Below are 26,891 nucleotides of genomic sequence, written 5' to 3' on the forward strand. Positions count from 1 at the left end.
TGGAAGCTGTTGCTAGGATCCGTCGGCGCTGTTGCCAAGGCAGGTAGCTGTTTGTTATTCCTCTGCATCCTCGGCGGCTCTCTCAGGCAAACAGGGGTCACGCAGTCATCATGGCCTGCCAACGCAAATGGAGCGATTGGAGGAGTTTTGCGTGGACCGCCGCCGTTGTCGCGGGGTCAACGGTCCGCGCGAACCGCCGCACTCACATTCCACTCCCGCGGTCCTCGTGTGCGTAGCGGTGGCTCTCGGCCCGCGTGGAGAGCTGAACTGAAATCAGCCTCCTCCAGTCTTGTTTCAGGTTGAGGGTCTGAGTGGAAGAGTCACCGCTGTCAAGTGCAGCACTCACGCATCCTGTCTGCGGTGGCCACTATTCATTAGCTGTGAATGGCCGGCCATACATAGCACTTCACTGCAGATGACTGAAGCTCTCTTTTCACCTAAGTGATATTTAACCAAAGTAGCGAAGTAGAAATTCTCTGAAAAAGACCTCACGCAATTTTACAGTTCAAGCCACTTTTAAATTTGTTCTTTCAAATTTTGGGGTTTGTATTTTGCGCCATTTCCATCACGGAGCTGCACAGTATCACATTGCATCTTTTTTTCCCTACATGGTACCAACAGAGCAGTCATCGCTAACATGCGAGACGGGATGTCATGTTTATTTAATGAAAGCTAACCGGTTGGAATGCGCAGTTTGGAGGTGGCAGAGGTATTACAAAATATTCACTTTCCATAGACCTGCCAAAAACCTTGTTTATCTGTCATCTCCCACTCTGCTCTTGTACACCTTTTTTTGTAAAGCAGAGCTTTTATGCTCTCTGCTCTTCAATGTGAATGCCTTTCCATTCACATAGTAGCAGATGAATAGTGTCAGGCAGCAGTGTTGGGGCAGCATTGTTCTGGTGACACACTGTAGAAATCTCCACTTGCTTCTTGAGAGATGTTACATAAGCAAAAGTTTAGTGAACATTGCCTTTTGGGAGATCAAAATAAAAAAGATTGTTTCAATTCTAATGGATTAAAGACAAAACTAAACTGTGTTTACAGCTACATCAAAACCAAATATGTGACTTATTAAATATATATCTCAATGTCAAAATCAGTGGATTAGATAGATTGTATCCAATTTTTTCCAATTGTACATCAAAGACTAAAACTAATTTATATCATTATTCAACATATTAATGGCATTTTTATGGTATTCTTTGATATGATCACACAATGGAATCAAGGAAAAGTAAATTATTATAAATAGGACTTCTATATATAATAAATAGGACCTTGGTTTTTGCCCTATGCTGTCAGGCTGTTGGAGTTGTTGCTGTTGACATATTTGTGTGTGTTTTCCAGGGGTCAGCCTGCTGGTGCCTCATGGTGCGGTGGCTGAAGATATGTCCTGGGAGATGTACATGATGATCAATCAGGGAGAGGCAAGGTGAGGCCAGAGTTTACCCAAATATCATCTGAACCATCTATCTGTCTGTCAGTCTTCCCCTATCTTATCATCTATCTCCTCTGACTTTCTATCCGTTGTCCTTACTGTCCCGTTTCCTGTAGTTTCTCCCTTAATTATTCATTATCCTCCATTACATTTCATTAGAGCGGCAGTATTTAGTCTTGCAAGCCCAATATAGGTTCTCCACACACTTAATAGGACTTTCACTTCTAAACTCTCGATTTTCTTGTTAGCACTACTGAAGCAGATTAGAAAGTTACAAGTTTAACACTCTATTTTTGACGTCTTCATTACCACAGAATTAGATTCAAGCAAATTGATGTCAAAGAAATATGGTTTTGCCTGTTTATGGTCTGAGTTCAGCTTTAATGAGCCCATGCTTGTTTTATCATACATACGTAGTTCTCTTTTTTTCCAAGTGTTAAGATGAATGTGTTATGACATAATAATAAAGCATAAAAGAGAGTACTCTTTAAGCGTTGTTGTCTTTAAAACTGGTATAGAAAGGCATTGGGAGGCAAGCTGAGCAGGAAAACATGTTGTTGTAGTACAGTCATCCCTCACTCGTAGATTCCCATCCAAACCATGTGTTTTTAGATCATTAAGGATTTTGCCCCATCCTGACATTATCCATATGGCCTATACACATGCACATTTGGCTGTCTCTGCTGTCAGTAGGCTGCAAAATGCTATGTGATTGTAATGCCAACAGACGTAAAGAAAAGCTGGTAGTACCACTATTAGCTATACTGCAGCAGGTATCCATGGCTCATGTGTATCTATCCAATTGTCACAGAACCCATAAAGCTACACTTGAAAAATATAGATGAACTCAACAAAGTTTAACATTAGAGGAGACTACTGGATGGCCTGTGTGTATATGTGTATGTATTATTAGTAGTAGCGTAGTAGTAGCGTGGTAGTAGTGGTGGTAGTAGTGGTGGTAGTAATAGTAGTGGTAGCAGTAGCAGTAGTAGTAGTAGTAGTAGTAGTAGCAGTAGTAGTAGTAGTAGTAGTGACAGTAGTAGTAGTGAAAGCAGTAGTAGTAGCAGTAGTAGTGATAGTAGTAGTAGTGACAGTAGTAGTGATAGTAGTAGTAGTGACAGTAGTAGTGATAGTAGTAGTAGTGACAGTAGTAGTGATAGTAGTAGTAGTGACAGTAGTAGTAGTGAAAGCAGTAGTAGTAGCAGTAGTGGTAGCAGTAGTATTAGTAGCAGTAGTAGTAGTAGTAGTAGTAGTAGTATTAGTAGCAGTAGTAGTAGCAGTAGTAGTAGTAGCAGTAGTAGTAGTAGTAGTAGTGATAGTAGTAGTAGTAGTAGTGACAGTAGTAGTAGTGAAAGCAGTAGTAGTAGCAGTAGTATTAGTAGTAGCAGTAGTAGTAGCAGCAGTAGTAGTGATTGTAGTAGTATTGATAGTAGTAGTAGTACCAGTAGTAGTAGTAGTGATAGTAGTAGTAGTGAAAGTAGTAGCAGTAGCAGTAGTAGTAGGGTTAAATTAGCTCCAAAAAGAAAAATCTGGGGGAAACACTGAATGCTAATGTTTTTAGAAATGGCATAAAAATGGTCAAATTTAAAAATACTGAATATCAGCAGAGAACATTGGCTATCAGCTGCTTCAATGCAAAATGCCTTTAAAAAAAAAACCCTAGTATGTATACAAGCAAAGAGCGGTGGAAACAAACATAGAGAGGGCAGATATCTGTGACCCTCCCCATGGCCAATCCTCCACCTCTGTCTGTTTACCTCTGGGCTGTGTGACAGATGGGCCCAGCGAGCACCGCAGCCTATCTCCTGCTCTCTATGGGAGTCCTCTAGGTGTCACGATATGGGTGTTCATTTCCAGAAGCCCCTCGCGGGTGGTAGTCCGGGCTTTGATCTCCCAGCCGCTGCGGAGAAAGTCAAGTTCATGCAGAGCGACCCTGTGGGGGGCGCTGCAATATAGCCCTTAATTTAGCCAACAGACTCGGAGGAGGCAAAGTCAAACCTCCAATCTCTCTCTCGTCCCCGCAACTCTGCCGGTTCAATATGTAGTTATATACTCTGCGTGTTGTCAACAGCGAGGCGCTCGGGGAGAGAGTCACGGCCTAGGGTGCTTGTTTAAGCGGTGATGAATGCGGTGATGAATGGAGCATGGTGCACTGATGGACACGGCTACAGAGTGGAAGGCGCAGACGTCTCCCGAGGCCTTTCATCTCGGCAGTACGCACATTATGCATTCTGATCACAGCTAGGTAATGACCCTTCCATGGACCGAGCTCCTCTCCGGGGGGGGCGGGGTTTGGGTTTGCACGCCCTTCCCTGTGGAGAGCCACGAGGGCTTCCAGCTTCTTCTGAAGTGTCACTGTTTATTCACGCCGCTCGGCGTGAACAAAGTCACAGAAGAAAGAGACCCCCCGAAAATGCACCCATTAGCGGTGGAAAATGACAGGGCTGCGGATAGTCTTGACAGGGCCGCGCAGTGTCTGTGAACTGCTGAACTATTTCCCCGGACACGGCGCCTGAAGAAGTCGGTTGTGCTTGTCAGGGAAGTAAGGTGCTTTTGAAGACTTGGGGGATTTCAAAAAACGGCTATTCTGTTTGTCTTTTAATTGGATTACGATCCGTATTTTCTCACTGACCTAAAAGAAGTGTTATGCAGATCAGCTCTACTTTAAACTCACCGGATTTACGATGTACATATACATACAGTACAGTGGGGGATCCATGGCTCACACACTTTGCATTTGTGGGCAGCAAATCGTCTTTAGGCAGCGTTGTTGAAATGTGTTGTGCATGTGTAAGCCGCGATTTACCTTTGTAAATCTTTACAAGCAGGCCTAGAGTTTATATGTATCACGCCAGCTCCCTTCATCTCCTTTTATAGATTCTTACCTGCCAGCATATGGGGGTCTGGTTTCTCCCACTGGTTTATCTACCATACTCACCTTTGAAATACTTCAAAATATTTCAGCCCCAAACCTGACAGTGTTTGGTTTCAGCCACAGCGGTGCTTTTTCAAGTGCTTATATTTTTTTTTGCAGCGGCTCTGTGTGAGCGAAAATATGTTTACTGTAGACACCCATTTCTTCCTGTGGTCTGTTGTGCTTGTCATCTCGCGAGCTGTCAATCACTGTCTCTATCCTGGCAGGCCAGAGGACCTGCAGAGAATTGTATCCTTTCTTCCATTGCATCCAGCCAATCCCTATCCAACCCACTTCTCCACACCCTGATAGAATCCCATTAAAGCTTATTTTTAAGATGTGTTCTTGAAGTTTTTTTCAAAGGCTCATCTAAATCTTCTGAAGGCTCGATTTTGCTTAGGTCAGACATATTTTCCTTTGCCTCCAAGGTTTTATGAGCGCTTTGTGTTGTAAGATAAATCCTTCAACCTATTGAGGCAGAAACAGCTCTGTCCTAGTAGGGAATGAGCTTTTAAGGATGAAACCGGAGTTTCAATATGTGTACTTTATGAAAGAGGCGCGGACGAACATTTCAGACATAATAGGTTATTTGTTGTTGTCTTGATACCTCCCGGTCCGGTTTTATTTCAAAAGTCGGCAGCGCCAGTGCACAAAGCCGACGCTCACGCTTCTCGCAAAGCGAATCGAGGAATCAGTTTTGGAGTTTGAGGGCTAATATGATAATCTCGTATACGCGGTTTGTCGGCAGAGGTGAAACAGTGCGTAGGTGTGACACGACGCCTCGCCCTCTGGTCAGAGTCAAAGCTGCCCATAGTGACTGGCCTGGCCCGCTCTGTTTTTCTGCATGGAGAGCTATGGCAGCTCCCACTCTAAGCCCCCGGCTCTCATGGTCCGTAGATCTCACAGCAGAACGCCCCTCTCTCTCTCTCTGGCCGGACACATTGTTCATGGTTTCGGTCCAGAGCGCACAACTCCATGTCCCTGGGAAGGTGACATTACACTCCTGAAATAAAAGCTGTCAAACTCGGCTTCATCTTGATCTAAGATGTTTGATTGCTTTATTGCTCTACAGTCTATTTATCCATCTACATGAAAGTGACATTCCCCCTGCTTACACCTGGCATGTATGTTATGTGATGGGATGTAGCATTGTTCCAGATCACCCTCTCATTATATCAGCATTATTATCATTTTAGGTGAATGAATAAAACATAGTGGACGGGTGGCATCTCAGTCAAACTAGCTCAAGAGCAATCACATTAATGATTTTACTGCAGCGACTATAAATTAACGCTTGCTATTTTCACACTTCCCATTAGCACTGAGTTTTTCCATCAGTTCAATAAAACAGGCTTTTGAGAAACCATTCAATCACATGCAAATAAAATACACAGGCTACTTAATATCAAGGTGATTTCAGAGTTGTAATTCAGTAGCCTAAATTAAATGATATTATCAAAGATGTAAAAAAAAAATATTAAGCAGTTCAACTTAACTGAAAACTAGCTTAAGGATATAGTTACATATGTCAGCTGTGAGTGTCTTGGCAAGTGTTATAATAATAGTACATTTATTGAGACAACAAAGGGTTCGGAGTAGAAATATATATATCACTGCCTTGCAAATTTAACCACACAGCTACTTTTGACCAGTGACTATATTTATGTATTGAAGAAAGAGAAAACACAGACTACAGTGCTATCACATTCATGTCCTTACCTCATCAGATAGTCAAATAAAAAAAACAATTAAAACCCTTATTAACGACATGTTTTAAAGTTTTTATGCTTTTATTTTGAAGGCAAAATCATCCTAAACTACAAAATTAAACTACAGTATTGGGGGTAGGCATTGAACTGGATAGTAATTTTGTTTTGTGGTTGTCATCATTTGTGATTCACCTCACATACATACAGAAGTCTATCTTGTAACTTGAAATGGACAAATACATCTATATACATTGAGTTAAAGTAATAATCTGCAATTTTTTCATGTAAATAAATCTCCATTTTGCTACTCTCTATCACTGATTGATACCATACAATAGTGATTCAATCTATTGCCATTCATGAAAGCTTCATATCCATCATATGGGAGATGGATGACATTGACTGGCTGATACCCAGTGTTTATTAAATGCCCAATAATAGCTTGATATATTGGTAAACTGATATCAGATATGACTCAACATGATAGTTACTATCTAATTTTTTGATGTTTGTATATCAAGTTCTGTATATCATTTAAGAAATAAATCTCTGCACTAATAACGCAAGATAAATGCATGAAAGGGGGACTTGACAATGGATACCACTGTATGTATTTATGCCAAATCTACAAGTACTCCTAGCAATTTATTTATTGACTTGGTCAGTGATTTCAGGAGTGGAGTAGACCGTTGCGTTTAGTTCCGTGCGTAGGACTCTCAACGTTAAGTGAACAAATAACCTTTTGAGTTGTTTCAAGTGATTAGCTTTGTTGCTTACACTCATTTCCAAGTTAAGTGGATTGCAACGCGCGGCGGCCCAGGCTTAGAGTTGAAGTGGTGTGAAATTTAGTTGTATAGTTGTTATGCAGGCATTATAAATCAAGGCACTTAATCGCATTTGAAATGTTTTCAAACTTATCAGTGACTTGTTTTAGTTTATTGTGAATGCTTTACCGAGCTGTTCTTTGAGCTAATCAAGCAGTTTTATTTGACAGTCCTTGATCAGCTCTTTTGATGAATGCTTTACAGCAAAGAGATTGCAGTTAGAGAGAGAGAGAGAGAGAGAGAGAAGAGAGGGAGATAGAGACAGAATTTATTCCACTATTTGCATTTCTGCATGTCGAGAGAGAGAGGAGAGAGATGTTACAAAAGCATGATCAAAAGAGGAGCACGAAAAATAGCAGTTGCTGGATACTGGAGCGATGCATGAAGCTTCACCTCTAGATGCCTGTCTGATTAATGCACCCATGCGGCGCGCAGGGCGTCTGCGTCGCCTTAAAAAATGGACAAAAGCGCGGTGGGACAAACAGGTGGGAGACTACAAGCAAATAAAGGTGAGGCTAATGGAGCGTGTTAATGTGTGCATTTATTAAGCCCGCCGTCTCCTTCCCCAGCCCAATCCGCCACTTTGCACGGCTCCCGGGTCCCCGAGGAGTGAGTCATCGCTCACTTTAAATAATGCACCTCATCTAGGGCCTCGGGAAGCCGCCGTATAGAGCCCTTCATCGTGATGACAAGTGGAATTGAGAAAAGAGAGCGGGAGCCTCGGGCACTTCTTTTCAGGTTGCCGCCGGACTCTCGAGCCGAGGCGCCGGCTACTTAAGGCCCAGGTAATCTGCTCCCTGCCTACACTTCGCATTAAATGTGTGATCAGGCTCAGCGTAGTTGGCTGAGGGATCGAGAGCGCTCTCTCTCTCTCTCTCTCTCCGGACCGCTCCAGTGCGGGGCCGCTGTTGACATAACGGAGAAAAAGCGTCTGCGAGCCAGGAGGCTTCATCTAAATAGGGAAGAGGGCAAGGCGACTGTGCGATGAGACGATACCTGCAAGGCCCAGCAGTCAGAGTAAATGAGTGTATCGTCCCCCCAGGTCAGGTGTGGAGACAGTAATTGGGCAAGTCTGAAGCGTGTGTCAGCACCTGGAGAGCGCATTTACCATTAAGGTGTTCCCAGAGACAGAAGCACCCTTTAATACAGATAAGCAACTCTAATGGCTCCGACACTTACATAACACGTCTCTCAAGAGAAAGACAGACGGAGAACTTTCTAAGAGTTGGGGGCGGAAGTGAAAAAAAAAAGAAAGAAAAGACAACAAAGTAGGAGTGTCATTTGCAAGGCCGCTCACATAGACAATTAAGAGCGCATGAATCATTGCACTTTACTCTCCGAGTAAACAATCGATCCGTATGCGGTAAATCATATGCCATTTGGTGGATGCTTTTATCCAAATGCAGCACCGTGAGAGCGTACATTTGTAGCATGGGTGGCCCCAGTGGGAAACAAACCCCTAGCCCTGACAGTGTCGGTGCCATGCTGAGTCCGCTGAGTGGGTAAAAAAAAAAAAAGTCAATTTTTTTTTTTTTTTTTTGCACTGCACTTCACAGAAAAGTCCAAAACAAACTCACAAACTCCAGGAGAAGCTTGCATAAGCCCCAGAGACTGGTAATCGCCAAATATGAAATGTAGGCTACATTAACATGCGGGCTCTGTTTAACAGCAGATTGTGTTGAATCATACATTAACAGGATGAAGCCGGTGAAAAACAGCTGCCGTGCTAATACGGCAGGGTATCATTAGGGATTGCTCTTGACTCTCTACCTGTTCGTTTAAAGTCACTGTGTACTGTACGGTGCGCCAAAGCTGTGAACTTAACGCCCCTGTTCCCGCGAGGACGATAAATCACTTCTCATTCTGGGGAGGAAATCTTGACAAATCAGCGTTCTCAGATCTCTGATCTGCGATGACTGATATGAGCTTAGAGAGCTTTGCCGAGGCGTCGCTCCGCACCGCCTTGATCCCGCCTGCCCTTTTTCTAAAACCACCGCCGCCGCCGCCATCCACTGGCAAGAGCTGTTTGTTCTAAGCCCTTTTTAATGAGCACACTCCAATTCAAAGGGAACTCACACTGGTTTGTTCACCTACACTGGCTCAAATTCCACTGGCCAGGCTGCGTGGCAATAACTTGAACTCGAGGCGCTTGAGATCCGCTTCACCACAGTAGCGCTTCCAGGGAGTCAAACTCCTGCAGGCATGTGCTTTGTTTGCGCGGCCGTCCACCTCCGCACGCGCATTTCTTCCCTTCTCATTAATTCCTTGTGTTTCACGCAGCAGCGGGAGCACAAAGAGAGACGTTAAGTACATATAATGGCTCTGAGATAATAAATGGAAAACGATAAATATGCAAAGTCATGGAGAGATCAGTACCCGCAATCTTCTGTTGAAAGCGAGCAGGAGACTGCCATATACAACACCACGCTCACCGTGTCCTGATTTGATATGTTTTCACTTGTTTTTGAGTTAGAGTTTAGAGTTTGTGTTTTTTTGCAGGTTACAGATCGTGCCGGCGAGATAAAAAAAATAATAATACAGGACTTATTAAAGCAGCCCACCTCAAACCAAACAACGAAGTGTTGTTTTTCAGTCTTGCACAGTATTCTAATTTAATATACACAGATTTAAATACAATGAAGAGATTTGTACCGAGGACACGGTGCAACACAGTTCCTACCACACATACTAAAAATGAATGCATTTGTGACGCTTTGAATAAAAGCATGCTGCAAAGGAGACGTGAGAAAGACATCGTTCTGCTGACATGCATCACAACATGAAAGCGTGGGCTGTATCTTTTCACTGCAGGGCTACAATTTCTTTGATCCTATCATTTACAATGTATCCATTTCACTCTCTCTCTCTGTGTGTGTGTGTGTGCCTGTGTGTGTGTGTGTGTCACGGTGTGTTTAGCGTTCAAACAGAGGAAGGCTGTGAAATCCTGCTGGGCCCAGAGGTGACGTACGGTCCTCCGGGCCTGGACCTCTTCAGCCCAGTGGCCATGACCATAGCTCACTGCGCCGAGATGGACGCCGAGAACTGGAACATCCAGCTCAAGAGGAAAACCCAGGACAGCAAATGGGAGGTGAGAGCTGCAGCCCCGCACCTGTCAAGTACAGTGCAGTCCATCAGTGTCTTGGCCCGGCCGGGACGTGGCGTTTGCTTCTGCTCGCTTGTCTTTTTCTTCAACGGCTCTATTTTTTTTTTTTTGTGGGTAAATGTCAGCGGGGATGTAGTGGAGGGTAAACCCACCTAACCTCGGTTTAGACACCTTTTCTGTTTGCAGAACGAAGGGCGTTGCGCCTAAAGATGAGTCCGTAAATAATATTAAACTGCGGGTGCGCTGATTCCTAATGCAAAGTGAAATGAGTCGGTTCCGAAGAATCTGTACACTGCTGAACACCAGGAAAGAATCATTTTCACAAAGGCATAGGAAGAAAATAAGTGTATAGTTTAGTATCACCAGCACACCCATCACCCAGTATATATAGAAAGAGCATATATATACTGTATATATACTATATGCACACTAGATGTTAAGTAGCATCAATTGCATAGGGCACTGACATCCATCATAGGACATAGTATATAAGTATTGTATGTCTACATTTGAGTAAGAAGAAGAACTTGGAATTCTTGGAAGCTACATTCGGTAAATTCAGGTTCCTCCAAAGATCAAGAACAGCAGCATTGGATTCATTCTTTAAGAGAGACGGCAGTACAAGATGGGTGGTTGTTTACTTGGTTGTTTACCACATGATGATCCCCGACTGGAGGTCATAGTTTACCCACCTTTTTATTTACCACTACATCACCGAACGTCACGCTCACTACGGGATGGCAGGTTTGTAAATGGAGGGAAAAGTCATGTTCCTCGACATGAGACGCCATGGGTTGTTGACTCTGTTTCCCCCCCCCCCCCCCCCCCGCTCGCTGACCTCTATATATTTGCTTTATGTGGTAAGAGGTCCAGTTAGTCACCGTGAGACGTGACCGCTTGAATTGTGTGTGAGCAGTAAAAGGAGTATTGGAGGCGGCGTGGGTAGGGGGACACTGATTGATCCAGCCTGATGGCCTCCGTGGGCCCAGGAGGTGACATAAGGCCAGCTAAAGGTAACACCGCGGGTCCACCGGGAGGAAAATAAAAAAACAATTACGCTGTGTAATAGCGAGGAAGAGGCATGGCTGCTGTCAGTCAGTGGGAGGGGGGCAGTGGTGGTGGTGGAAGGGTTGGGGGGGGGGGGGGGGGGGGGGGGGGTAACGACAGGGGGTATAAGGGCCCATTAGACAAGGGAAGTATCGATTAGCGGATCAGGACGGACACGGCACAGCGAATGTGGACATCAGGCAATCAGGAAGGGAGTCATGGAAATGCTTTCTCTGCTGACCGCGACTCTCCATTTACCCCCCCCCCCGCCATTCCCAACCACCCATCCACCCCCTCACCCAACTCTCTGTCGAACATTCAACATCAACGACACGACCGAGCGGCGCAACTCTCACCCCCTATGCCTTTTGCGTTCCTTGTTAGCTTCGCTCCGGTTGCTTCTGAACGATCGGGGCGTTAAGAGCTGCAGTGAAATGAAACGGACGCATTGTATTTTATTCAGTGCTTATGTAGTGTGTGTGCTTTTTTTGTTTTTTTTTCCACTTCGACAATGTTGGGCGTTTGTTTTTTTTCCACCAGTCTGGACGTGGTCCCAAGAGCTTAATCCTGAACCCAAAGGCATAACAAGCCCCATCGCTGTCGTCACTTTGCATTATTTGCTTCTGTTTTTGAATAGTAGCAGGAGCGGAGATGATAATAAGAGAAGGGGGCGAATAATGAAGAGGATTTCCAGGCAGGCGGTGATGGAAATGTAAATCTGATGTAAAGTTTTGGCAAGCCGAGCACGGGTCAGAATAATGAATACCGCAGGTTTGCCCCTGGCTGTTGTGGTGCTTGTCAGTGCTTAAAAGAGCTTATTATGCAGAGGAAGACCGGCCGGATTTGCCTGCGCCCTAGAATCCCGTCTTTGTCCTAAATAATGTTGTTCTAAGCGATGGAGATGGCTGGGAGATGGGCCTCTGGTGTGGTGATTATACAAGTCATGTAGCTGTCCCAGCATGCATTACTGTCTTACCCCCAAGCAAGGGGCACAATGAGATGCATCATGGACCTACATCTTCAATTACATGAAGAATCCACCCTTGGAGACTCTGTACGATGTACACTTTATTGGTGTACCTGCTAACCTGCCTCATGTACTGCTACTTCAGTTGTTGATTTCCTACATTTCCCAGCATGCCTTTGGACAACCCCCAATGAAGGGGCATGAATTGAGCTTTCAATCAGAGGTGGGCTAGCCTACTAGCCTGTGAACATCAGGTTGTGTCGATGATCCCGGCCATGCACCATGTCATCAAAACACACCATGTCTTGTGGTTGTATTGCATTCTGGTCTATTGAGGCTACTGTCATGGAGAAATTGGTCTCTCTACCTCTTCTACGATGGATTTCTCTCTGTATGATTGTTGAACGTCGGTCCAAAATGTTGAGTCTAGAAAGAAGCTCTTGCTCTTTGATTCTGAGGGACTGACACCAAAACCTGACGTTAACCGTTTGGACAGTTATCCATGGGATTGAGAAAAATACACCACCAAACAACAAAATGAACCCAGAAATCCAAGGTACATTGCCAATAGCAGTTTTTTAAAAGCGTTAAAGGATTCATAAATGCTTTTACATTTGCTGTTCTAAACTCCCAGTGTCTAGGAGCTCTTACATGGGGGAAATCCTTTGGCTCATGTTTAGAAGAACTGGGTAGTTAGCATGAGCAGTGATAGCCACCATGGCTGAACAGACAAAGACGTCACAGTACCAGACACACTGTTTGATTGACAGGTGATCTCTGGGAAGAGCAGTGCAGAAACACCACAGCAATGAGCACTGAGCACCAAAGATGGAGACAAAATAAAGGAAACACGGATCTTGCAGATTACCGCTTTAAGCATTCTCCCTCTCTTGACCCCTTTGCTCCCTCTTCTCCTATATACCCGTCTTGATAATCTCTCTGCGAGATGCCACCGGGCGCTGCCACAGATTAGAAACCTTGTAGACTCTCTTGAGGTCATTCAGCCAGAGATTAGTGCTGCTTTGAAGAGCTCTCCCACCGACACCTTGTTTGCTCAGACAACATCAGATGGAGAGGTGTCACCGGCTTCCCATCGCTCCGTGTTTCTCCTCCTTTGTTTGAGTTCAACTACATGTTTACCTAACCTTGACTCATAGAAGGGCCCTAGGTTTTTGCTATTGTGCGTCGCAAAGATTCCTGTTCGCCGTTACTAGGCAATTTCTCAAGACGTGTGCGAGTGGCGCGAAAGAGACGGGGAAGGAGACCGGAGGGGATATGAATGAATATAAGATTCATGTCGCTTTGAGATTTCACTGTAATATTAAAAAGGCTCGGAGATCCTCGGAGGTTCCTGGTTGGAAATAATGAGTTATCACTGAGGTCTAACCAAAGGACCGAGGAGAGGATTTTGAAGTTGCGTAATACCTGCAAGTGTATGCTTTCATTAAAATGCCCCTATTTCAAGGTGTCGTTAAGATACACTCTACCCATAAAAGACTCTTAAGCACTCTTAGTACTTAAACTTATTCCAGGCCTTATTTCAGTGTATTTCCCTTTGTATTAACCTATGGAAAAGTATTGTAAGTATGCAATAATACCCTGTACAACCTTATGAACAGCATAAGTACTCACAAAAAATATGTGGCAATATTTCCCACTTTTTTCTTAAGTGAAAATATGTTGCATCTCATTGAGCAATAAGATGCTAGATGTTAATATATGAGCTGATAAATTATACTTTTTGCCAGCAGAAAATAAATGTACCCGTACCTTTTTGTTCCATATATGCATTTTTTTTTATCCTGACAAGCTGTGATACAATTTTGGGCAGTAGCCTACAAGCTGGCCAAGATAATTCATTATTCAAGAGTGCTGGAACATCTTTCTGAAAGTATTTATTGTAGTACATTGTGTTTGTGCACTTTGGACTTGCATTGTGTTGTTATATCCATTTATATGTTACAATACTCCCTCATAGGTTAAAACCCAGGTTAATGTAGCAAAATAAGGCCATTGATTTCAAATGAGGTATTTAGCTGATGCTCTTATCCAGAGCGACTTAACAATGAGTGAGCAGGTAGGGGCTTGGTGTGTTGCTCAAGGACACTTCAACAGGTCGGATGGCTGTTAACGGACATATTGGCAGTTGCGGGAATCGAACCTGCAACCTCTGGAGTATTGGACAGTCTGTCTAACCACTAGAGAGAAATAAAAGTGTATCTGGATGGACACGGTAATCAGTACCGAATTGTGTCGTAGTCGTTTTTTGCTGTTTCTGAGTGAATATTTGAATATTGTTACCTGCAGACCTTCATCAAATAGTATTTTCATATACATTTCATGGATTTTTTTAGCCTACTACGGTGGGGTTTATAGCATATGACAGTACAGTGAGTGCCAGAAGGTTTAGATAATCACAGCAAGGTATTTGAAAGTCAACTTAATGTATTTCTCTGTGTTTGACTGCTACACTATCTGAACTGTCCTCATGCGGTAAACCCCACCCCAACCTTCCAGCAGGTTACAACAAACACTTACAATTATTTGTAGCTTGTTAATATACAGTATTTGCTCTTTTCTCAGCCTTCAGTTGTTTAGCAGTTGTTGTGCGCGCATGTTTCGCTTAGCGTTCACAAGAGACTCCCAGCCTGCGCTTTGCTAATGTTGCCAAACACCATCCTTCCAAAAGCACTTGAATGCGCGACACGTCGTATTTACGACTTCCGAAGTCAGAACAAGGAGCTCACCTAGAGGACTTGAAAGCAGCATTAGCACCGTGCAAGGACTGACTTATTCAGTTGACTCATTCAATTCAAACCCATATTGAAGTTAGCACTTTCAGACGTTTCATTTGGCATGTCATTACCTCCCATTTGTATGATAAAGCTCCCATTTCCAGTTGGCTTTCTTGTAATGTTTGCTTTTCCCTTTCTATTGAATAAAAGGCAAGGAAAGGAAAGGAGATGAGAGGAAAGGGAAGGGAAGGGAAGGGAAGGGAGGATATAAAAGATACATTCCTTCATTTCAGTTGGAAATAATGAAGTGCTTTCCAACTGCGGATGTCGTTTCATAAATAAAACACTGTGTATTGTTCATAATGACTATTTTGTGTCCTGCTATGTACTAACACCATAACTCATGTAGGAAATGGTTTTTCACATTCTCGGGAGACTAGTCACAAACTGTGTAGTTTTTGCTTTGTGATTTAAACTTCTGTAATGTTGGCTACATCATTATTCAACAGCAGCACACAACTTACACACTCAATACATAATACATTCTATACAGGAGTTCATTTGCAGAATTTGTTTCCAGGAATGATTTCCAGGCAGTTGTAGGCATGAATATTTATTTACACAGCTTGAACAAGAACGGGGGATGTGATTACTATTACTGCAACCTCTCACCTGTTTTACTAATAAACCGCAAAGAAATTAGGGAGGAGTATTTAAAGCGAAGTGTAATGTAATGAACACAAAACAAGCTAAAAATTATTTCAGCATCACAGATACAAGAGCAGCTTAAAGTGTTTTTATGCAAGTCTGGGAAGTTTGAAAAAGTATGGAAAATAAATGTGTTGATTTCCAGGACTTATATATTTGGGAATCACACCATTAAGCCATGGGAAAGTTTGGAAAAATGATTCACATATTCACATATGCCTACACCTTTTATGTAACTGTTGCAGTTGATAGATGATATTTTGTTTAAAGATATGCAATATCTTTAAATTTGCCCATTTTCATGCCAAAAATGTCTTAGATTATTATACAAATATTTCTTCTACTTGTGGTTCTTTTTAGACCATACACTTTTTTTCTGTAGACATCTTGAAAGTAGTCAACTGAGTGAGAATAGAAAAGCAGATAACGTTTTTGAAGTGATACCAATACCGATATTTTGGAATTTAAGCTGGTATTTTGTGCCAGTATTCAATATGTTGAAATTTGACAATTTTCACACCTGAAAAGTCCATGGGACACTTAAAACTGACTATGCTAGCTGACTATGGACAACTATGGAAAAAAAGATGGCATTATGAAATGCCAGATATGTAGGAGGACACCTATCATGTCTTCATGGGGACCGTCTCTACTCATCATTGCAGGAGGTGATGTCAGTGGAGGAGGAGTCCAGCTCCTGTTACTGCCTAATGGACTCGACCAGCTGCCACTTGCTGCTGGACCAGCCGGGCTCGTACGCTCTGGTGGGCGAGCCCCTGACCCAGGCCGCCGTCAAGAGGCTGAAGCTGGCCGTGTTCGGGAGCATGGAGGCCAGTTCCATGGACTACAGCCTGCGGGTCTACTGTGTGGACGACACGCCGCACGCCTTTCAGGTACAGGGAAGGAGCTGTGGTTGGATTTTTTCCCCCTTTATCCAGGATAAGGTTGACTGAGCATGCGTGATCTGGAAGCGCCTGGTAATAATAATATAATAGTAATCTTTATCCATAGAGAACTTCTCAAAACACAGTAACAAAGGGCTTTACAAGGAGTATTCAAAAAACAAGAAAAAATGGAACAATAAAAACAATCAACAGTAATGAAAGCAAGATAAGAAATATAAAAGCAAGGCAAGAAAGACAGAAGTTAAGCATAAAAGGGAGGTCAAAACAATTAAAAGATTATTAGATAGAGGCAAGTCAGTAAAAATGAGTTTTAAGAGGTGATTTAAAAGATGATAGAGATTTAGCAGCCTAAGCTCCTCAGGCAGGGACTGCTGATGCTAAAGATCCAATCGCCTCTTGTTTATAATGCAATAGGAACCTCTTGTTTTGAATGCAGTTTGGAACAGCCAATAGGAACCTCTTGTTTTTAATCTGGACTGTGGAACAGCCAATAAGAACTTTGTGTTTTTAATCTGCACTGTGGAACAGCCAGTAGGAACCTCTTGTTTTTAATCTGCACTGTGGAACAGCCAATAAGAACCTTGTGTTTTTAATCTAGATTTTGGAACAGCTAAAAGGAACCTCTTGTTTTTAATCTAGATTTTGGAACAGCTGAAAGGAACCTCTTGTTTTTAATCTAGATTTTGGAACAGCCAATAGGAACCTCTTGTTTTTAATCTGGACTGTGAAACAGCCAATAAGAACCTTGTGTTTTTAATCTAGACTTTGGAACAGCCAATAAGAACCTCTTGTTTTTAATCTGCACTGTGGAACAGCCAATAGGAACCTCTTGTTTTTAATCTGCACTGTGAAACAGCCAATAAGAACCTTGTGTTTTTAATCTAGACTTTGGAACAGCCAATAAGAACCTCTTGTTTTTAATCTGGACTGTGGAACAGCCAATAAGAACCTTGTGTTTTTAATCTGGACTGTGGAACAGGCAATAGGAACCTCTTGTTTTTAATCTGGACTGTGGAACAGCCAATAAGAACCTTGTGTTTTTAATCTAGATTTTGGAACAGCCAATAAGAACCTCTTGTTTTTAATCTGCACTGTGGAACAGCCAATAAGAACCTTGTGTTTTTAATCTAGATTTTGGAACAGCTAAAAGGAACCTCTTGTTTTTAATCTAGATTTTGGAACAGCCAATAGGAACCTCTTGTTTTTAATCTAGATTTTGGAACAGCCAATAGGAACCTCTTGTTTTTAATCTGGACTGTGAAACAGCCAATAAGAACCTTGTGTTTTTAATCTGGACTGTGAAACAGCCAATAAGAACCTTGTGTTTTTAATCTAGATTTTGGAACAGCTAAAAGGAACCTTTTGTTTTTAATCTGGACTGTGGAACAGCCAATAAGAACCTTGTGTTTTTAATCTGCACTGTGGAACAGCCAATAGGAACCTCTTGTTTTTAATCTGGACTGTGAAACAGCCAATAAGAATCTTGTGTTTTTAATCTGGACTGTGAAACAGCCAATAAGAACCTTGTGTTTTTAATCTAGATTTTGGAACAGCCAATAGGAACCTCTTGTTTTTAATCTGGACTGTGAAACAGCCAATAAGAACCTTGTGTTTTTAATCTAGACTTTGGAACAGCCAATAGGAACCTCTTGTTTTTAATCTGGACTGTGGAACAGCCAATAAGAACCTTGTGTTTTTAATCTAGATTTTGGAACAGCTAAAAGGAACCTCTTGTTTTTAATCTAGATTTTGGAACAGCCAATAGGAACCTCTTGTTTTTAATCTTGTCTGTGGAACAGCCAATAGGAACCTCTTGTTTTTAATCTGGACTGTGGAACAGCCAATAGGAACCTCTTGTTTTAAAGGTTAAAAGGTCTGTGATACAGCTTGGTGCCTGAAAAGTGATCAGTAAAATCTTAAAAATCAACAGTTAAACTAACAGATAACCAATGTAAAGATGCTAAAACTGGGGTGACATGATCTTGTCTTCTTATTCTGTTGGCCACTGAGCAGCTCCAATGGAGCAAATGCATTTTCATTCACCTTCCTAAGCCACTAGCCCACTTCTCTGCCACTGCCCATTACGATCCCTGTTATCTTTTACCTTCAGAAAATCATACAAGAATGGATAGTTTAGAGGGTTTTTTTAGATTGTTTTTAGCCATCTCTACTTTATTAGATAGTACACAGTGGACAGGCGACATAGGTCATGGCCCAGATTCAAACCCGCAGCACCTTGAGTGTGTACGGCATTTGCCTCGGGCCGTTCCCCGACACGTGCTCCCCACCAGCTAAACCACGTGAGCGATTGCAGATTCATTGCCCTTGTGAAACAATACTGCGGTGTTGATAGTGGGGACTCTGTAACATCCTGACAGATTCCCATCCGGCTGGTTTTTATAGACGGAGACAAAGCCCATCGTACTGTAATCACTGCCATTCAAATGTTAACCAATCATTCTTTTTTATCGCGCTTGACTTGATTATCCTTCAACGACCTATAGGGTATTTAGGCATTGAGATCTCATCAGCGAACATCAGGGAAATCAAGCTTCCTGTCTTCCCTGGAGAGACAAGACTAACAGAACAGAACAGAGCCGAGCCGAGCTGAACAGAGCACAGCGAGCCCCGGGACTGACTCAGCCTCCCGACCGCCTTTCTGTCATGTAGCAGCCGTCAGCGGCAGCTGGCTTTAAAATGCATTCTGGATTTGCTTTATGAATTCCCAGCCTGCCGAGCAGATGCCAGACTTTTGCACGTCCCCTGGGTTCCGGTCTGCTAGCGCCGCATCTCTGCTGTGTGTTTTTCCCGAGCTCCGGCACGAAGTCAATCACAGGCCAAATTCGGGATCAACAGGAGGCCCGTGGCAAAAGCAAACACTCGAACGAGGGAGACGTTTCCTCCAAATGCGGCCATTACTGTGACAAAGTGTTTGGATTGGCATTTCTCGACGACGCTGTTGTCAGATCAAAACCTGGTGACCTCAGAACATCCACTTTCCTGGCTTTTAGAGAAAAAACAACATTATTTCCACATTGATGAGCACGTACTTTTGAAATGCGATCGTGGGCTTCGAACAGGTTTTGCCGGTCCCATGTTTCCGAAACTTTCTCCAGCATTAACGTACCATGTTCAGTTCAAGCGAAGAGATTAAAATCGCCAAAATTGGAGTTAAGAGGATTTTCCGTGGCAGCCGTGATAAGAAATACAGGGGAAAGCTCTCTGCTCTCAGATCGGATTGGCCGGGAAATGTTGCCTCTGCAGCAGCAAGTGCTTTTCCAAGGTCACAGGCCGTGTGCTGCATTCAGGTCATATGGGAAACACAGCAGATATGAGCTTCCTACTTGAAAATATCGTCCATGTCCGTTTTCTGGTGGTAAACATGAGTAGACATGAGTTCACCTCAGCTGTCAGCTGGTAAATGCTACTAGAAAATACTGTTCACTCAGCTTTCAGATGGTAAATAGTACTAGAAAATACTGTTCACTTCAGCTAGTAAATACTACTGGAAAATACTGTTCACTCAGCTTTTAACTGATAAATACTACTAGAAAATACTGTTCACCTCAGCTTTCAGATGTAAATACTACTAGAAAATACTGTTCACTCAGCTTTCAGATGATAAATACTACTAGAAAATACTGTTCACTCAGCTTTTAACTGATAAATACTACTAGAAAATACTGTTCACTCAGCTTTTAACTGATAAATACTACTAGAAAATACTGTTCACTCAGCTTTCAGATGGTAAAAACCCATGGTAAATACTACTTGGGAACTTGGGAACTCTGGAGTTTTGGTTTGGGATTGACTTTCCAAAGGCGTGGTGATTGGAGACTCTAAATTGTCCATAGGTATAAATGTGTTTGCCCTGTGACACATCTGTCAAGTCGTTCCAACAGTTATTCCCATACGACCCTGAATGCACCACTATCATAGACCCAAGCTAGCTGATTCATGGGAAAACCAAGGAAAGCTGCCCAACTCCAGTCTTGTGCAGCTATTCAGTGGCTAACTGTTTTGAAAGACAAAGGCAGATGGCAAAGGAGACACGTCATATTTCATCCAACAGGTTCCCTGCTGTCATATTTGTTTTTTCTACCAGCATCTCTCATCTGCATTTTGCCAACAGTTGATTGTTTCCACACCTACAGCGATGACACACACACACACACACACACACGCGCGCGCGCGCGCAGGCACATGCACACACAGAGACACTTAGTCAGAATCAATCAGTGTGGCCTGGCATTAGTCACAGCTCTGTTCCCTGTCTTTCCCCTTTGTGATTGAGATGGCTAAGGATAGACAGCCCAGACACTGAACCATCCCACTGGGACAGAGAACAATGATGACAGATGAATACCTGCGAGCGACAATCAAAGAGCTCTTTCATCATCACAAATTCAATTTGGGAGATGGACGTTAGCCCCCGATGCATGCTTTCCCAATGCATTAAATTGAAACTTCAATCTGTCACGTCGAGGCTGCAAATGCGATGCTAATGGAGAGCCAGAATTGTATGTTTTGTTCGGCGGCCGACTCACCGGCACTCCGCGACGACCTGTTTCTGTGTTAATATTTGTGATGAGTCAATTAGCGGATGTGACAGAGGGAAGACAGGTGTTCCCGTTGATATGCAGAGGTAGCGTGCGTTCAAAGGACGGGACGCTTGTTTTCCTTTTTTCTTGTCTGCTGCTCTCTTCCATATTATCCTCTTCTCTCATCTCCTCATCCTGTCTGATCTCCTCTCACCCATCTTCTCCCTACTTTTTACTTCCCTCTTCTCCCCTTTCCTTTGATTTGCTTTGATTTCCTTTGCTTTGCTTTGCTTTCCTTTCCTCTCATCTCCTCTATCTCCCTCCCTTTTCCTTTCCTTTCCTCTCCTTCCTCCAGGGAGTGGTGGCCGCAGAGAAGAGCAGAGGGGGTCAGCTCCTCGAGGAGCCAAAGATGTTGCCTTTCCGAGCGAACACCTTCAGCCTCCAGGTGTCCATCCAGGATGTTCCCCAGTTCCTCTGGAGCATCAAACCCTTTACCACATGTCAGGTAATGACGCCCACGACTCGTACTGTTCCATGATGCAGATCAGATCTTAAAGTGGTTATCTGCAATATCTGTTTTATTTTATTTTGTCTCCATCTTTGGTGCTAAGTACTTTTCCTTGGATTTTCCTTGGATTTTCTGTTGATGCAGCTTGAGTTTCTCTTTTCTTTGTATGTTCAGCCATGGTGGCTATCACTGCTCATGCTAACTACCCAGCTCTTCTTCTGTTTATTCCAAACACGCATGAAATGTAGAACGCATCACTTCCTGTGTACCAGAAGATTTTTCCCAGGAAAGACCTACCAGACACCGGCTGTTTAGAACAGCAAACGTAAAAGCTTTCACGAACCGGTTGAATCAATGTTGTGTTATATCAGTCGGCGATGGAGAGCAGCAAAACGGACATTTATTATGAAAATGACACAGATTTCTACTTTAACCTTCTTGTCCACCACAGAAATATTTGAATTTGTTTTGATATCAAACCTCAAGAGCAAAATTGGCAGCCCTGCCCAAGAGCAACACCGCCTTATTTGCAAGTGGATTGCTCACAGCATCAACCTACCAATCATGCCGATATGCACTTCAGTTAGATTAGCGCATAGAAAACACAAAAGTGTTGGTGGTGTATTCTATTCATTGCTGTTTGCATCCATATGCTCCAGCAAAAAAAAACATTTCAAGTCATGTCAAATCCATCTTTATTATCCATGTGAGGGAAATGAGGAAAATCATTTCTCTTTGGTTCATGACATTTGTAGGGTTTTTTTCTCTCTTCATGTGTAACACTTTGTGTTGTAGAACAGTTTTTCTAGCATAAGAGGGACTAATAAAGATGGACTTGACTCAAATGAATGTTGTTTTGTACACGCTGCCATTTGCTGTGTCCCCCACTGTAGGATATTACTGCTTAAACATCTGAACGCAGGGTGAAGGCTCCACGCTTCGGAGACACCCGCCCCACCCCAGCTCACCCCACCCACCCCCACCCCCTCTTCCCAGGCCTTATTTATGAGGGTCTTAGGAAGGAGACAGGCACTGTGAACCTCCTTCTTTGGTGGAGCAGGTGTAGAATAATGGCTGCGTGCCTCGCCATACATCAAGTCAGCTTTTAGTGCTAAAGAGCATCCAGGCTCTCCCTTGTCCATCACCCCACCCCCCCCCACCCCCACCCCCACCCCCCACTCCATTATCTGCCGTGTACCGCATTAGGCAGGGAAGATCAAAGCCGTAAGGGTTAAGTCGTCAGTAGGCGCACCAGCCGCCGCTTTTTAATGCCGCGGTCTTTACTAAGAATCGTTTACAGGTCACTTTTGAATATGCAGATACAGCAGAGAGGGAGTCTACCGGAGGTCAAGGACGTTTCCCCACAGATGTGCCCGCTTCTCCGGAAATTAATTATACATCAAAGGCGATCATTTCCCCTGTTCGCCGCATTCCCCCGGATATATTGCTTACAATACTTAGCCCGCAAGCGCCTTCTATTATCAGAATTAAGTGGGATTCGGGCTATATTTGTAAATGATTTCAAGGCTCCCTTTCTCTCTCTTTCTCCCTCTCTTCAACAAATAGCGGTTTCCATGCATAAAGCTATCATGCCGTGGCATCGCCGGGACTTCAAAGCCGCCTCGTACCTTTTATCTCGCTCTGTGTGAGTGTCCGCGCATGTGACAGCGTGCCCACGTGAAAGAACAGCGGCCTGAATCATCTCAAACGGAGCGTGTATTAAAGATCACTGTGTACCGCGCCGTGTAGCTCATCTTCATCCCCTCTTCCCTCTTCGTCTCCTCTCTCCTCAGGAATTCTCCTTCCCCCAAGTGTGGTGCAGCAACCAGCAGCCCCTGCACTGTGCCTTCTCCCTGGAGAGATACAGCCCTGCCACCACCCAGCTCTCCTGCAAAATCAGCGTGCGGCAGGTCAAAGGCCACGAGCAGATTCTGCAGGTCTACACGGCTGTGGCCGAGGTGAGGCTTGGCAGGCGAGGACGTTGTACTTTCTCGCGCGACCTTTAGCTAACCTTCCTGGAGCGTGTCCACTGACAGCAGGGCCAACTCTCCTGAGCTTGCACTGTGTATTAATAGAGAGGAGAGGACACGCACTCTAAAAAGCACGGCCCTACACTTAGCTTGCACTGTGCTGGGAGAGATCACAATAGAGATCCAGCTGTATTATATGTAGATGTGCATATATTTTTTTAACCTTTATTTGTCCAGGGAAACATATGCTCTTTTCCAGCAACAGCTTCACACACATTCACACCAGGGAGCTGCCCAGTGCAACCGCAGTCTTCTAATGTTGGCCACTGAGCAGCTCCACTCAAGTAGTTGGGGGTTGAATGCCTTGCTCAAGAGCACCTGGTGTAGTTCAATTCATTCAATTTTCACTTTTTCCACAGCTGGTCACAATCCCGCTTCTCTAACCTTGAGGATTTTGATTTTATCACAGTGATACAATGGTGTTACAGTCAGACATGGGTCAAATTGTATTTGCAATTACTTTTTATGGTTTGTTTTATCCTATTTAGATGTTACATGGTTGGGATTTGTCAGATGGGACACAGCAATGAAAGTATTTAAAGGTGCTATGTGTAGCATTTCAACATCAATAAATCATTACCACATTCATCTTGAGACATTAGTATAATTAATGTACATAACAAATGAGACCATTGCTGAGAAGATTGACAGCCTCTAAGGGCCTCTACACTGCATTTTACATTGTGAGCCATCAGGTTGGATTTGGAGGGAATAGGGCACTGTTCTTCCAGTGCAAACAGAGCTAATGCTTTCAGAGTTTAATACTAGATAGTGGAAAGAGTGAAAGGCCGATGGAAAAATCACTTCCAACATGTTGATCCTCTTCAGTAAAGTCAAAGACGTCAGGGAGGGGGAGGGAGGACAGGAGACAACAGGGACTATGGGAAATGTGGTCTTAATTTTGAGAAACACTAGCAGTAACAACATCATTGACGTGAGATAGAGGCTACCAGCCATGGTCTCATTGGTTCAAGTTAATTATACCAAGGTATCACAATTAATTTGACTATGATATACTGATGTTTTAAACTGCTAAACATAGCACCTTCATAATTTTGAAGCCAATCAATTTAAGTTTTACAGTTAACCTGGCACTGCCTCACTGTCTGAATTATTCTGATGCGGTAAACCTCGCCCATCTGGTGCTCCAAGCAGGTTAAAACAAGCACTAAGAATTACTCGCAAATAGCATTTGACCCATGTCCTAACGCAGCCTGTTTCTGTTTTGTTCCTCCAGACTGAGAAAGAGTCAGTCCCATTTTTTATGCAGACAGACTGCACCATCACGTCCCAGACGGGGCCCAAGGCCTTCAAAATCCCCCTGTCCATCCGCCAGAGGATCTGTGCCACCTTCGACACTGCCAACGCCAAGGGCAAGGACTGGCAGCTCTTAGCCCAGAAACTCCACTTAGATCGGTGAGCCTCTCCCTCTCTGAGCTGTGATGTGCGTCCTATCTAAGTGTGCATGATGTGCACCGTATTCTCTGCGCCGGCCTCCCCGTGAGTGCGGGGCTGACCGGAATGATAACAACACCGCGAGTGTTGTTAACCTCGTGAATGTCGCTTTATATGCGGCTCACTGCTGAGTACCTTTTCTACTTGGTTTTCTCACTCAGCAGCGGAAGACTGACAGGATTGATAATTTAACTGTATACAAGCGAGCGTGTTGTCTGCTGACCGCCGTTGCGTATGATGTGTGCTGCTGGCCTCGAAAACTCGATTTCCCCCAGGACAACAAATGGTCTCATATCATATTCTCCTCTAACATCGCCGTCTATGTCAGATTCTTTAGCGGATTCCAGTCAATCTAATGTAAATGTGATCACTTATTCATGCAAGGTGTGGGTGACTTATCCTAATGCTTATCCTTTTATCTTTACAAATAAGAAATGTGCATTTTTGATGAGACGCTATACTGATATTTGCTCGATGCGGTCGTTTTCTTTGCTTTGGTATTGGCTCGTGGCAACTATAATCCCCCGTTAAGTGCATGATTCATGAGAAGTTGATATCTAAGAGTCCTTTGGGGTTCCAAATTACCCAGATAAGCTTTCCTCTCTGCGTTGGGTTGCTTTGAACTGAGCCTGATGTGACCAATGGCTGCAGCCTTTTATGTTGGGTGGGTTATTTCTCTTGGAGCAGATAAAGCGCCATAGAGTGGCAGTGAAATACTGCCCCCCACTGGATTCAGCACCCCATGATACACTGTATATTGGTATGACAGCCAGCTCTCCTGGACATTGGCAGCACCTGAGAATTAAATCCAACCCAAATGATTAAGAATTTGTGATGAGAATGTATTCTTAATTCTATTGTCTGTAGTCTTAAGGTCATAATTCTTGTTTTAACTACAATTCAGTTAGTGTCAAATTAATTTTCTGTCAGGATTAGGGTTAGTTGTTGATTTAGTATTGAACTGTAGACTTCCAAATAGTCAATTTCAGCCAGTCCCCAAAATAGACACACATTAGACCATGAGCCCCATTTGATAAGAATTTGTCCCTGGGGCCCATATGGGAATATTTTAGTTGTTGATTTAGTATTGAACTGTCTACACTGTACATGAGGAGATAACAGTGGTGCCAGTGAGACTTATGATTAGAAGAGCCATTCTTATACATTCTGTAATTGGTGTAATCTCGAGTAAATTAAATTATAGTGAAATGAAACGATTCCTTATTTTGCTGGAGACCACCTGGAAACCTATCGAGGACCGCTGAAGGTCCCCAGACTCCACTTTGACAACCGCTAGTCTAATTGTATCCTGTTTCGTATGTGCAAACCCTACTAAACGCACTCAAAACAGGTTAAAACAAATGCTTAAAAGTATTTCCAGATACTATTAGATGATTTCATTTCACATGTATTTCCTAGGATAAATCTCTAAAACCCACATTAAATTGTTTTTCCATGGCTGTGTGTGAGCTCTTGCTGCATTGTGCATTAACATGGCTTTGTCTCCTCCTCCACAGAAACCTGTGCTATTTCGCAAAGCAGCGGAGTCCATCAGCAGTCATACTGAGCCTGTGGGAGGCTCGCCACCAGGACAGCGGCGACCTTGACTCTCTGGCCAGCGCCCTAGAGGAGATTGGCAAGATCCACTCCAAAAGCTCCCCCAAGAGCCAGGATGAGGCAGAGTCTGACTTCAATCACATACAAGCGGGCGGCCTGTGCGGAACGGGCAAGCTCACATGTCGCGAGGCGGAGGACTCGGCTCCCGAGTACACGGGCTGAAATCGAAGGGACGCCGCTTGGAGGTCTAACAGTGACGGACTAAGCGCGAGGCGTGCCGGCGTCTGCGCACAGCCGGCGACGGACAAACACACGGCGGCGGTGCATTGAAAGGTCGCGAGGTCGTCGGGCGAGAAGACGGGAGCGGTCGACGAGGGGCCCGGCCGATCGCAACCGTTAAAAAGAGATGAGCCGCCGCCTCGTACGGATCTACCCCCCCGTCTTTCA

The 26,891-nt window shown here is 43.8% G+C and overlaps 1 protein-coding gene across 1 annotated transcript in view; it reads left to right on the forward strand.

Annotated features, from left to right (window-relative positions):
• unc5db (unc-5 netrin receptor Db) overlaps window positions 1–26,666 on the forward strand; it is a 75,220-nt gene extending 48,554 nt beyond the window's left edge. Inside the window, exons 12-18 of the mRNA XM_071911512.2 lie at window positions 1,351–1,435; window positions 9,805–9,976; window positions 16,114–16,341; window positions 21,250–21,399; window positions 23,196–23,360; window positions 24,670–24,848; window positions 26,405–26,666. Coding sequence (XP_071767613.2) covers window positions 1,351–1,435; window positions 9,805–9,976; window positions 16,114–16,341; window positions 21,250–21,399; window positions 23,196–23,360; window positions 24,670–24,848; window positions 26,405–26,666 — 1,241 coding nt within the window. The remainder of the gene's footprint in view (window positions 1–1,350; window positions 1,436–9,804; window positions 9,977–16,113; window positions 16,342–21,249; window positions 21,400–23,195; window positions 23,361–24,669; window positions 24,849–26,404) is intronic.
• Window positions 26,667–26,891: the final 225 nt, after the last annotated feature.

Source organism: Centroberyx gerrardi, chromosome 8, assembly GCF_048128805.1.
Source record: "Centroberyx gerrardi isolate f3 chromosome 8, fCenGer3.hap1.cur.20231027, whole genome shotgun sequence".
Lineage (NCBI taxonomy): Eukaryota > Metazoa > Chordata > Actinopteri > Beryciformes > Berycidae > Centroberyx > Centroberyx gerrardi.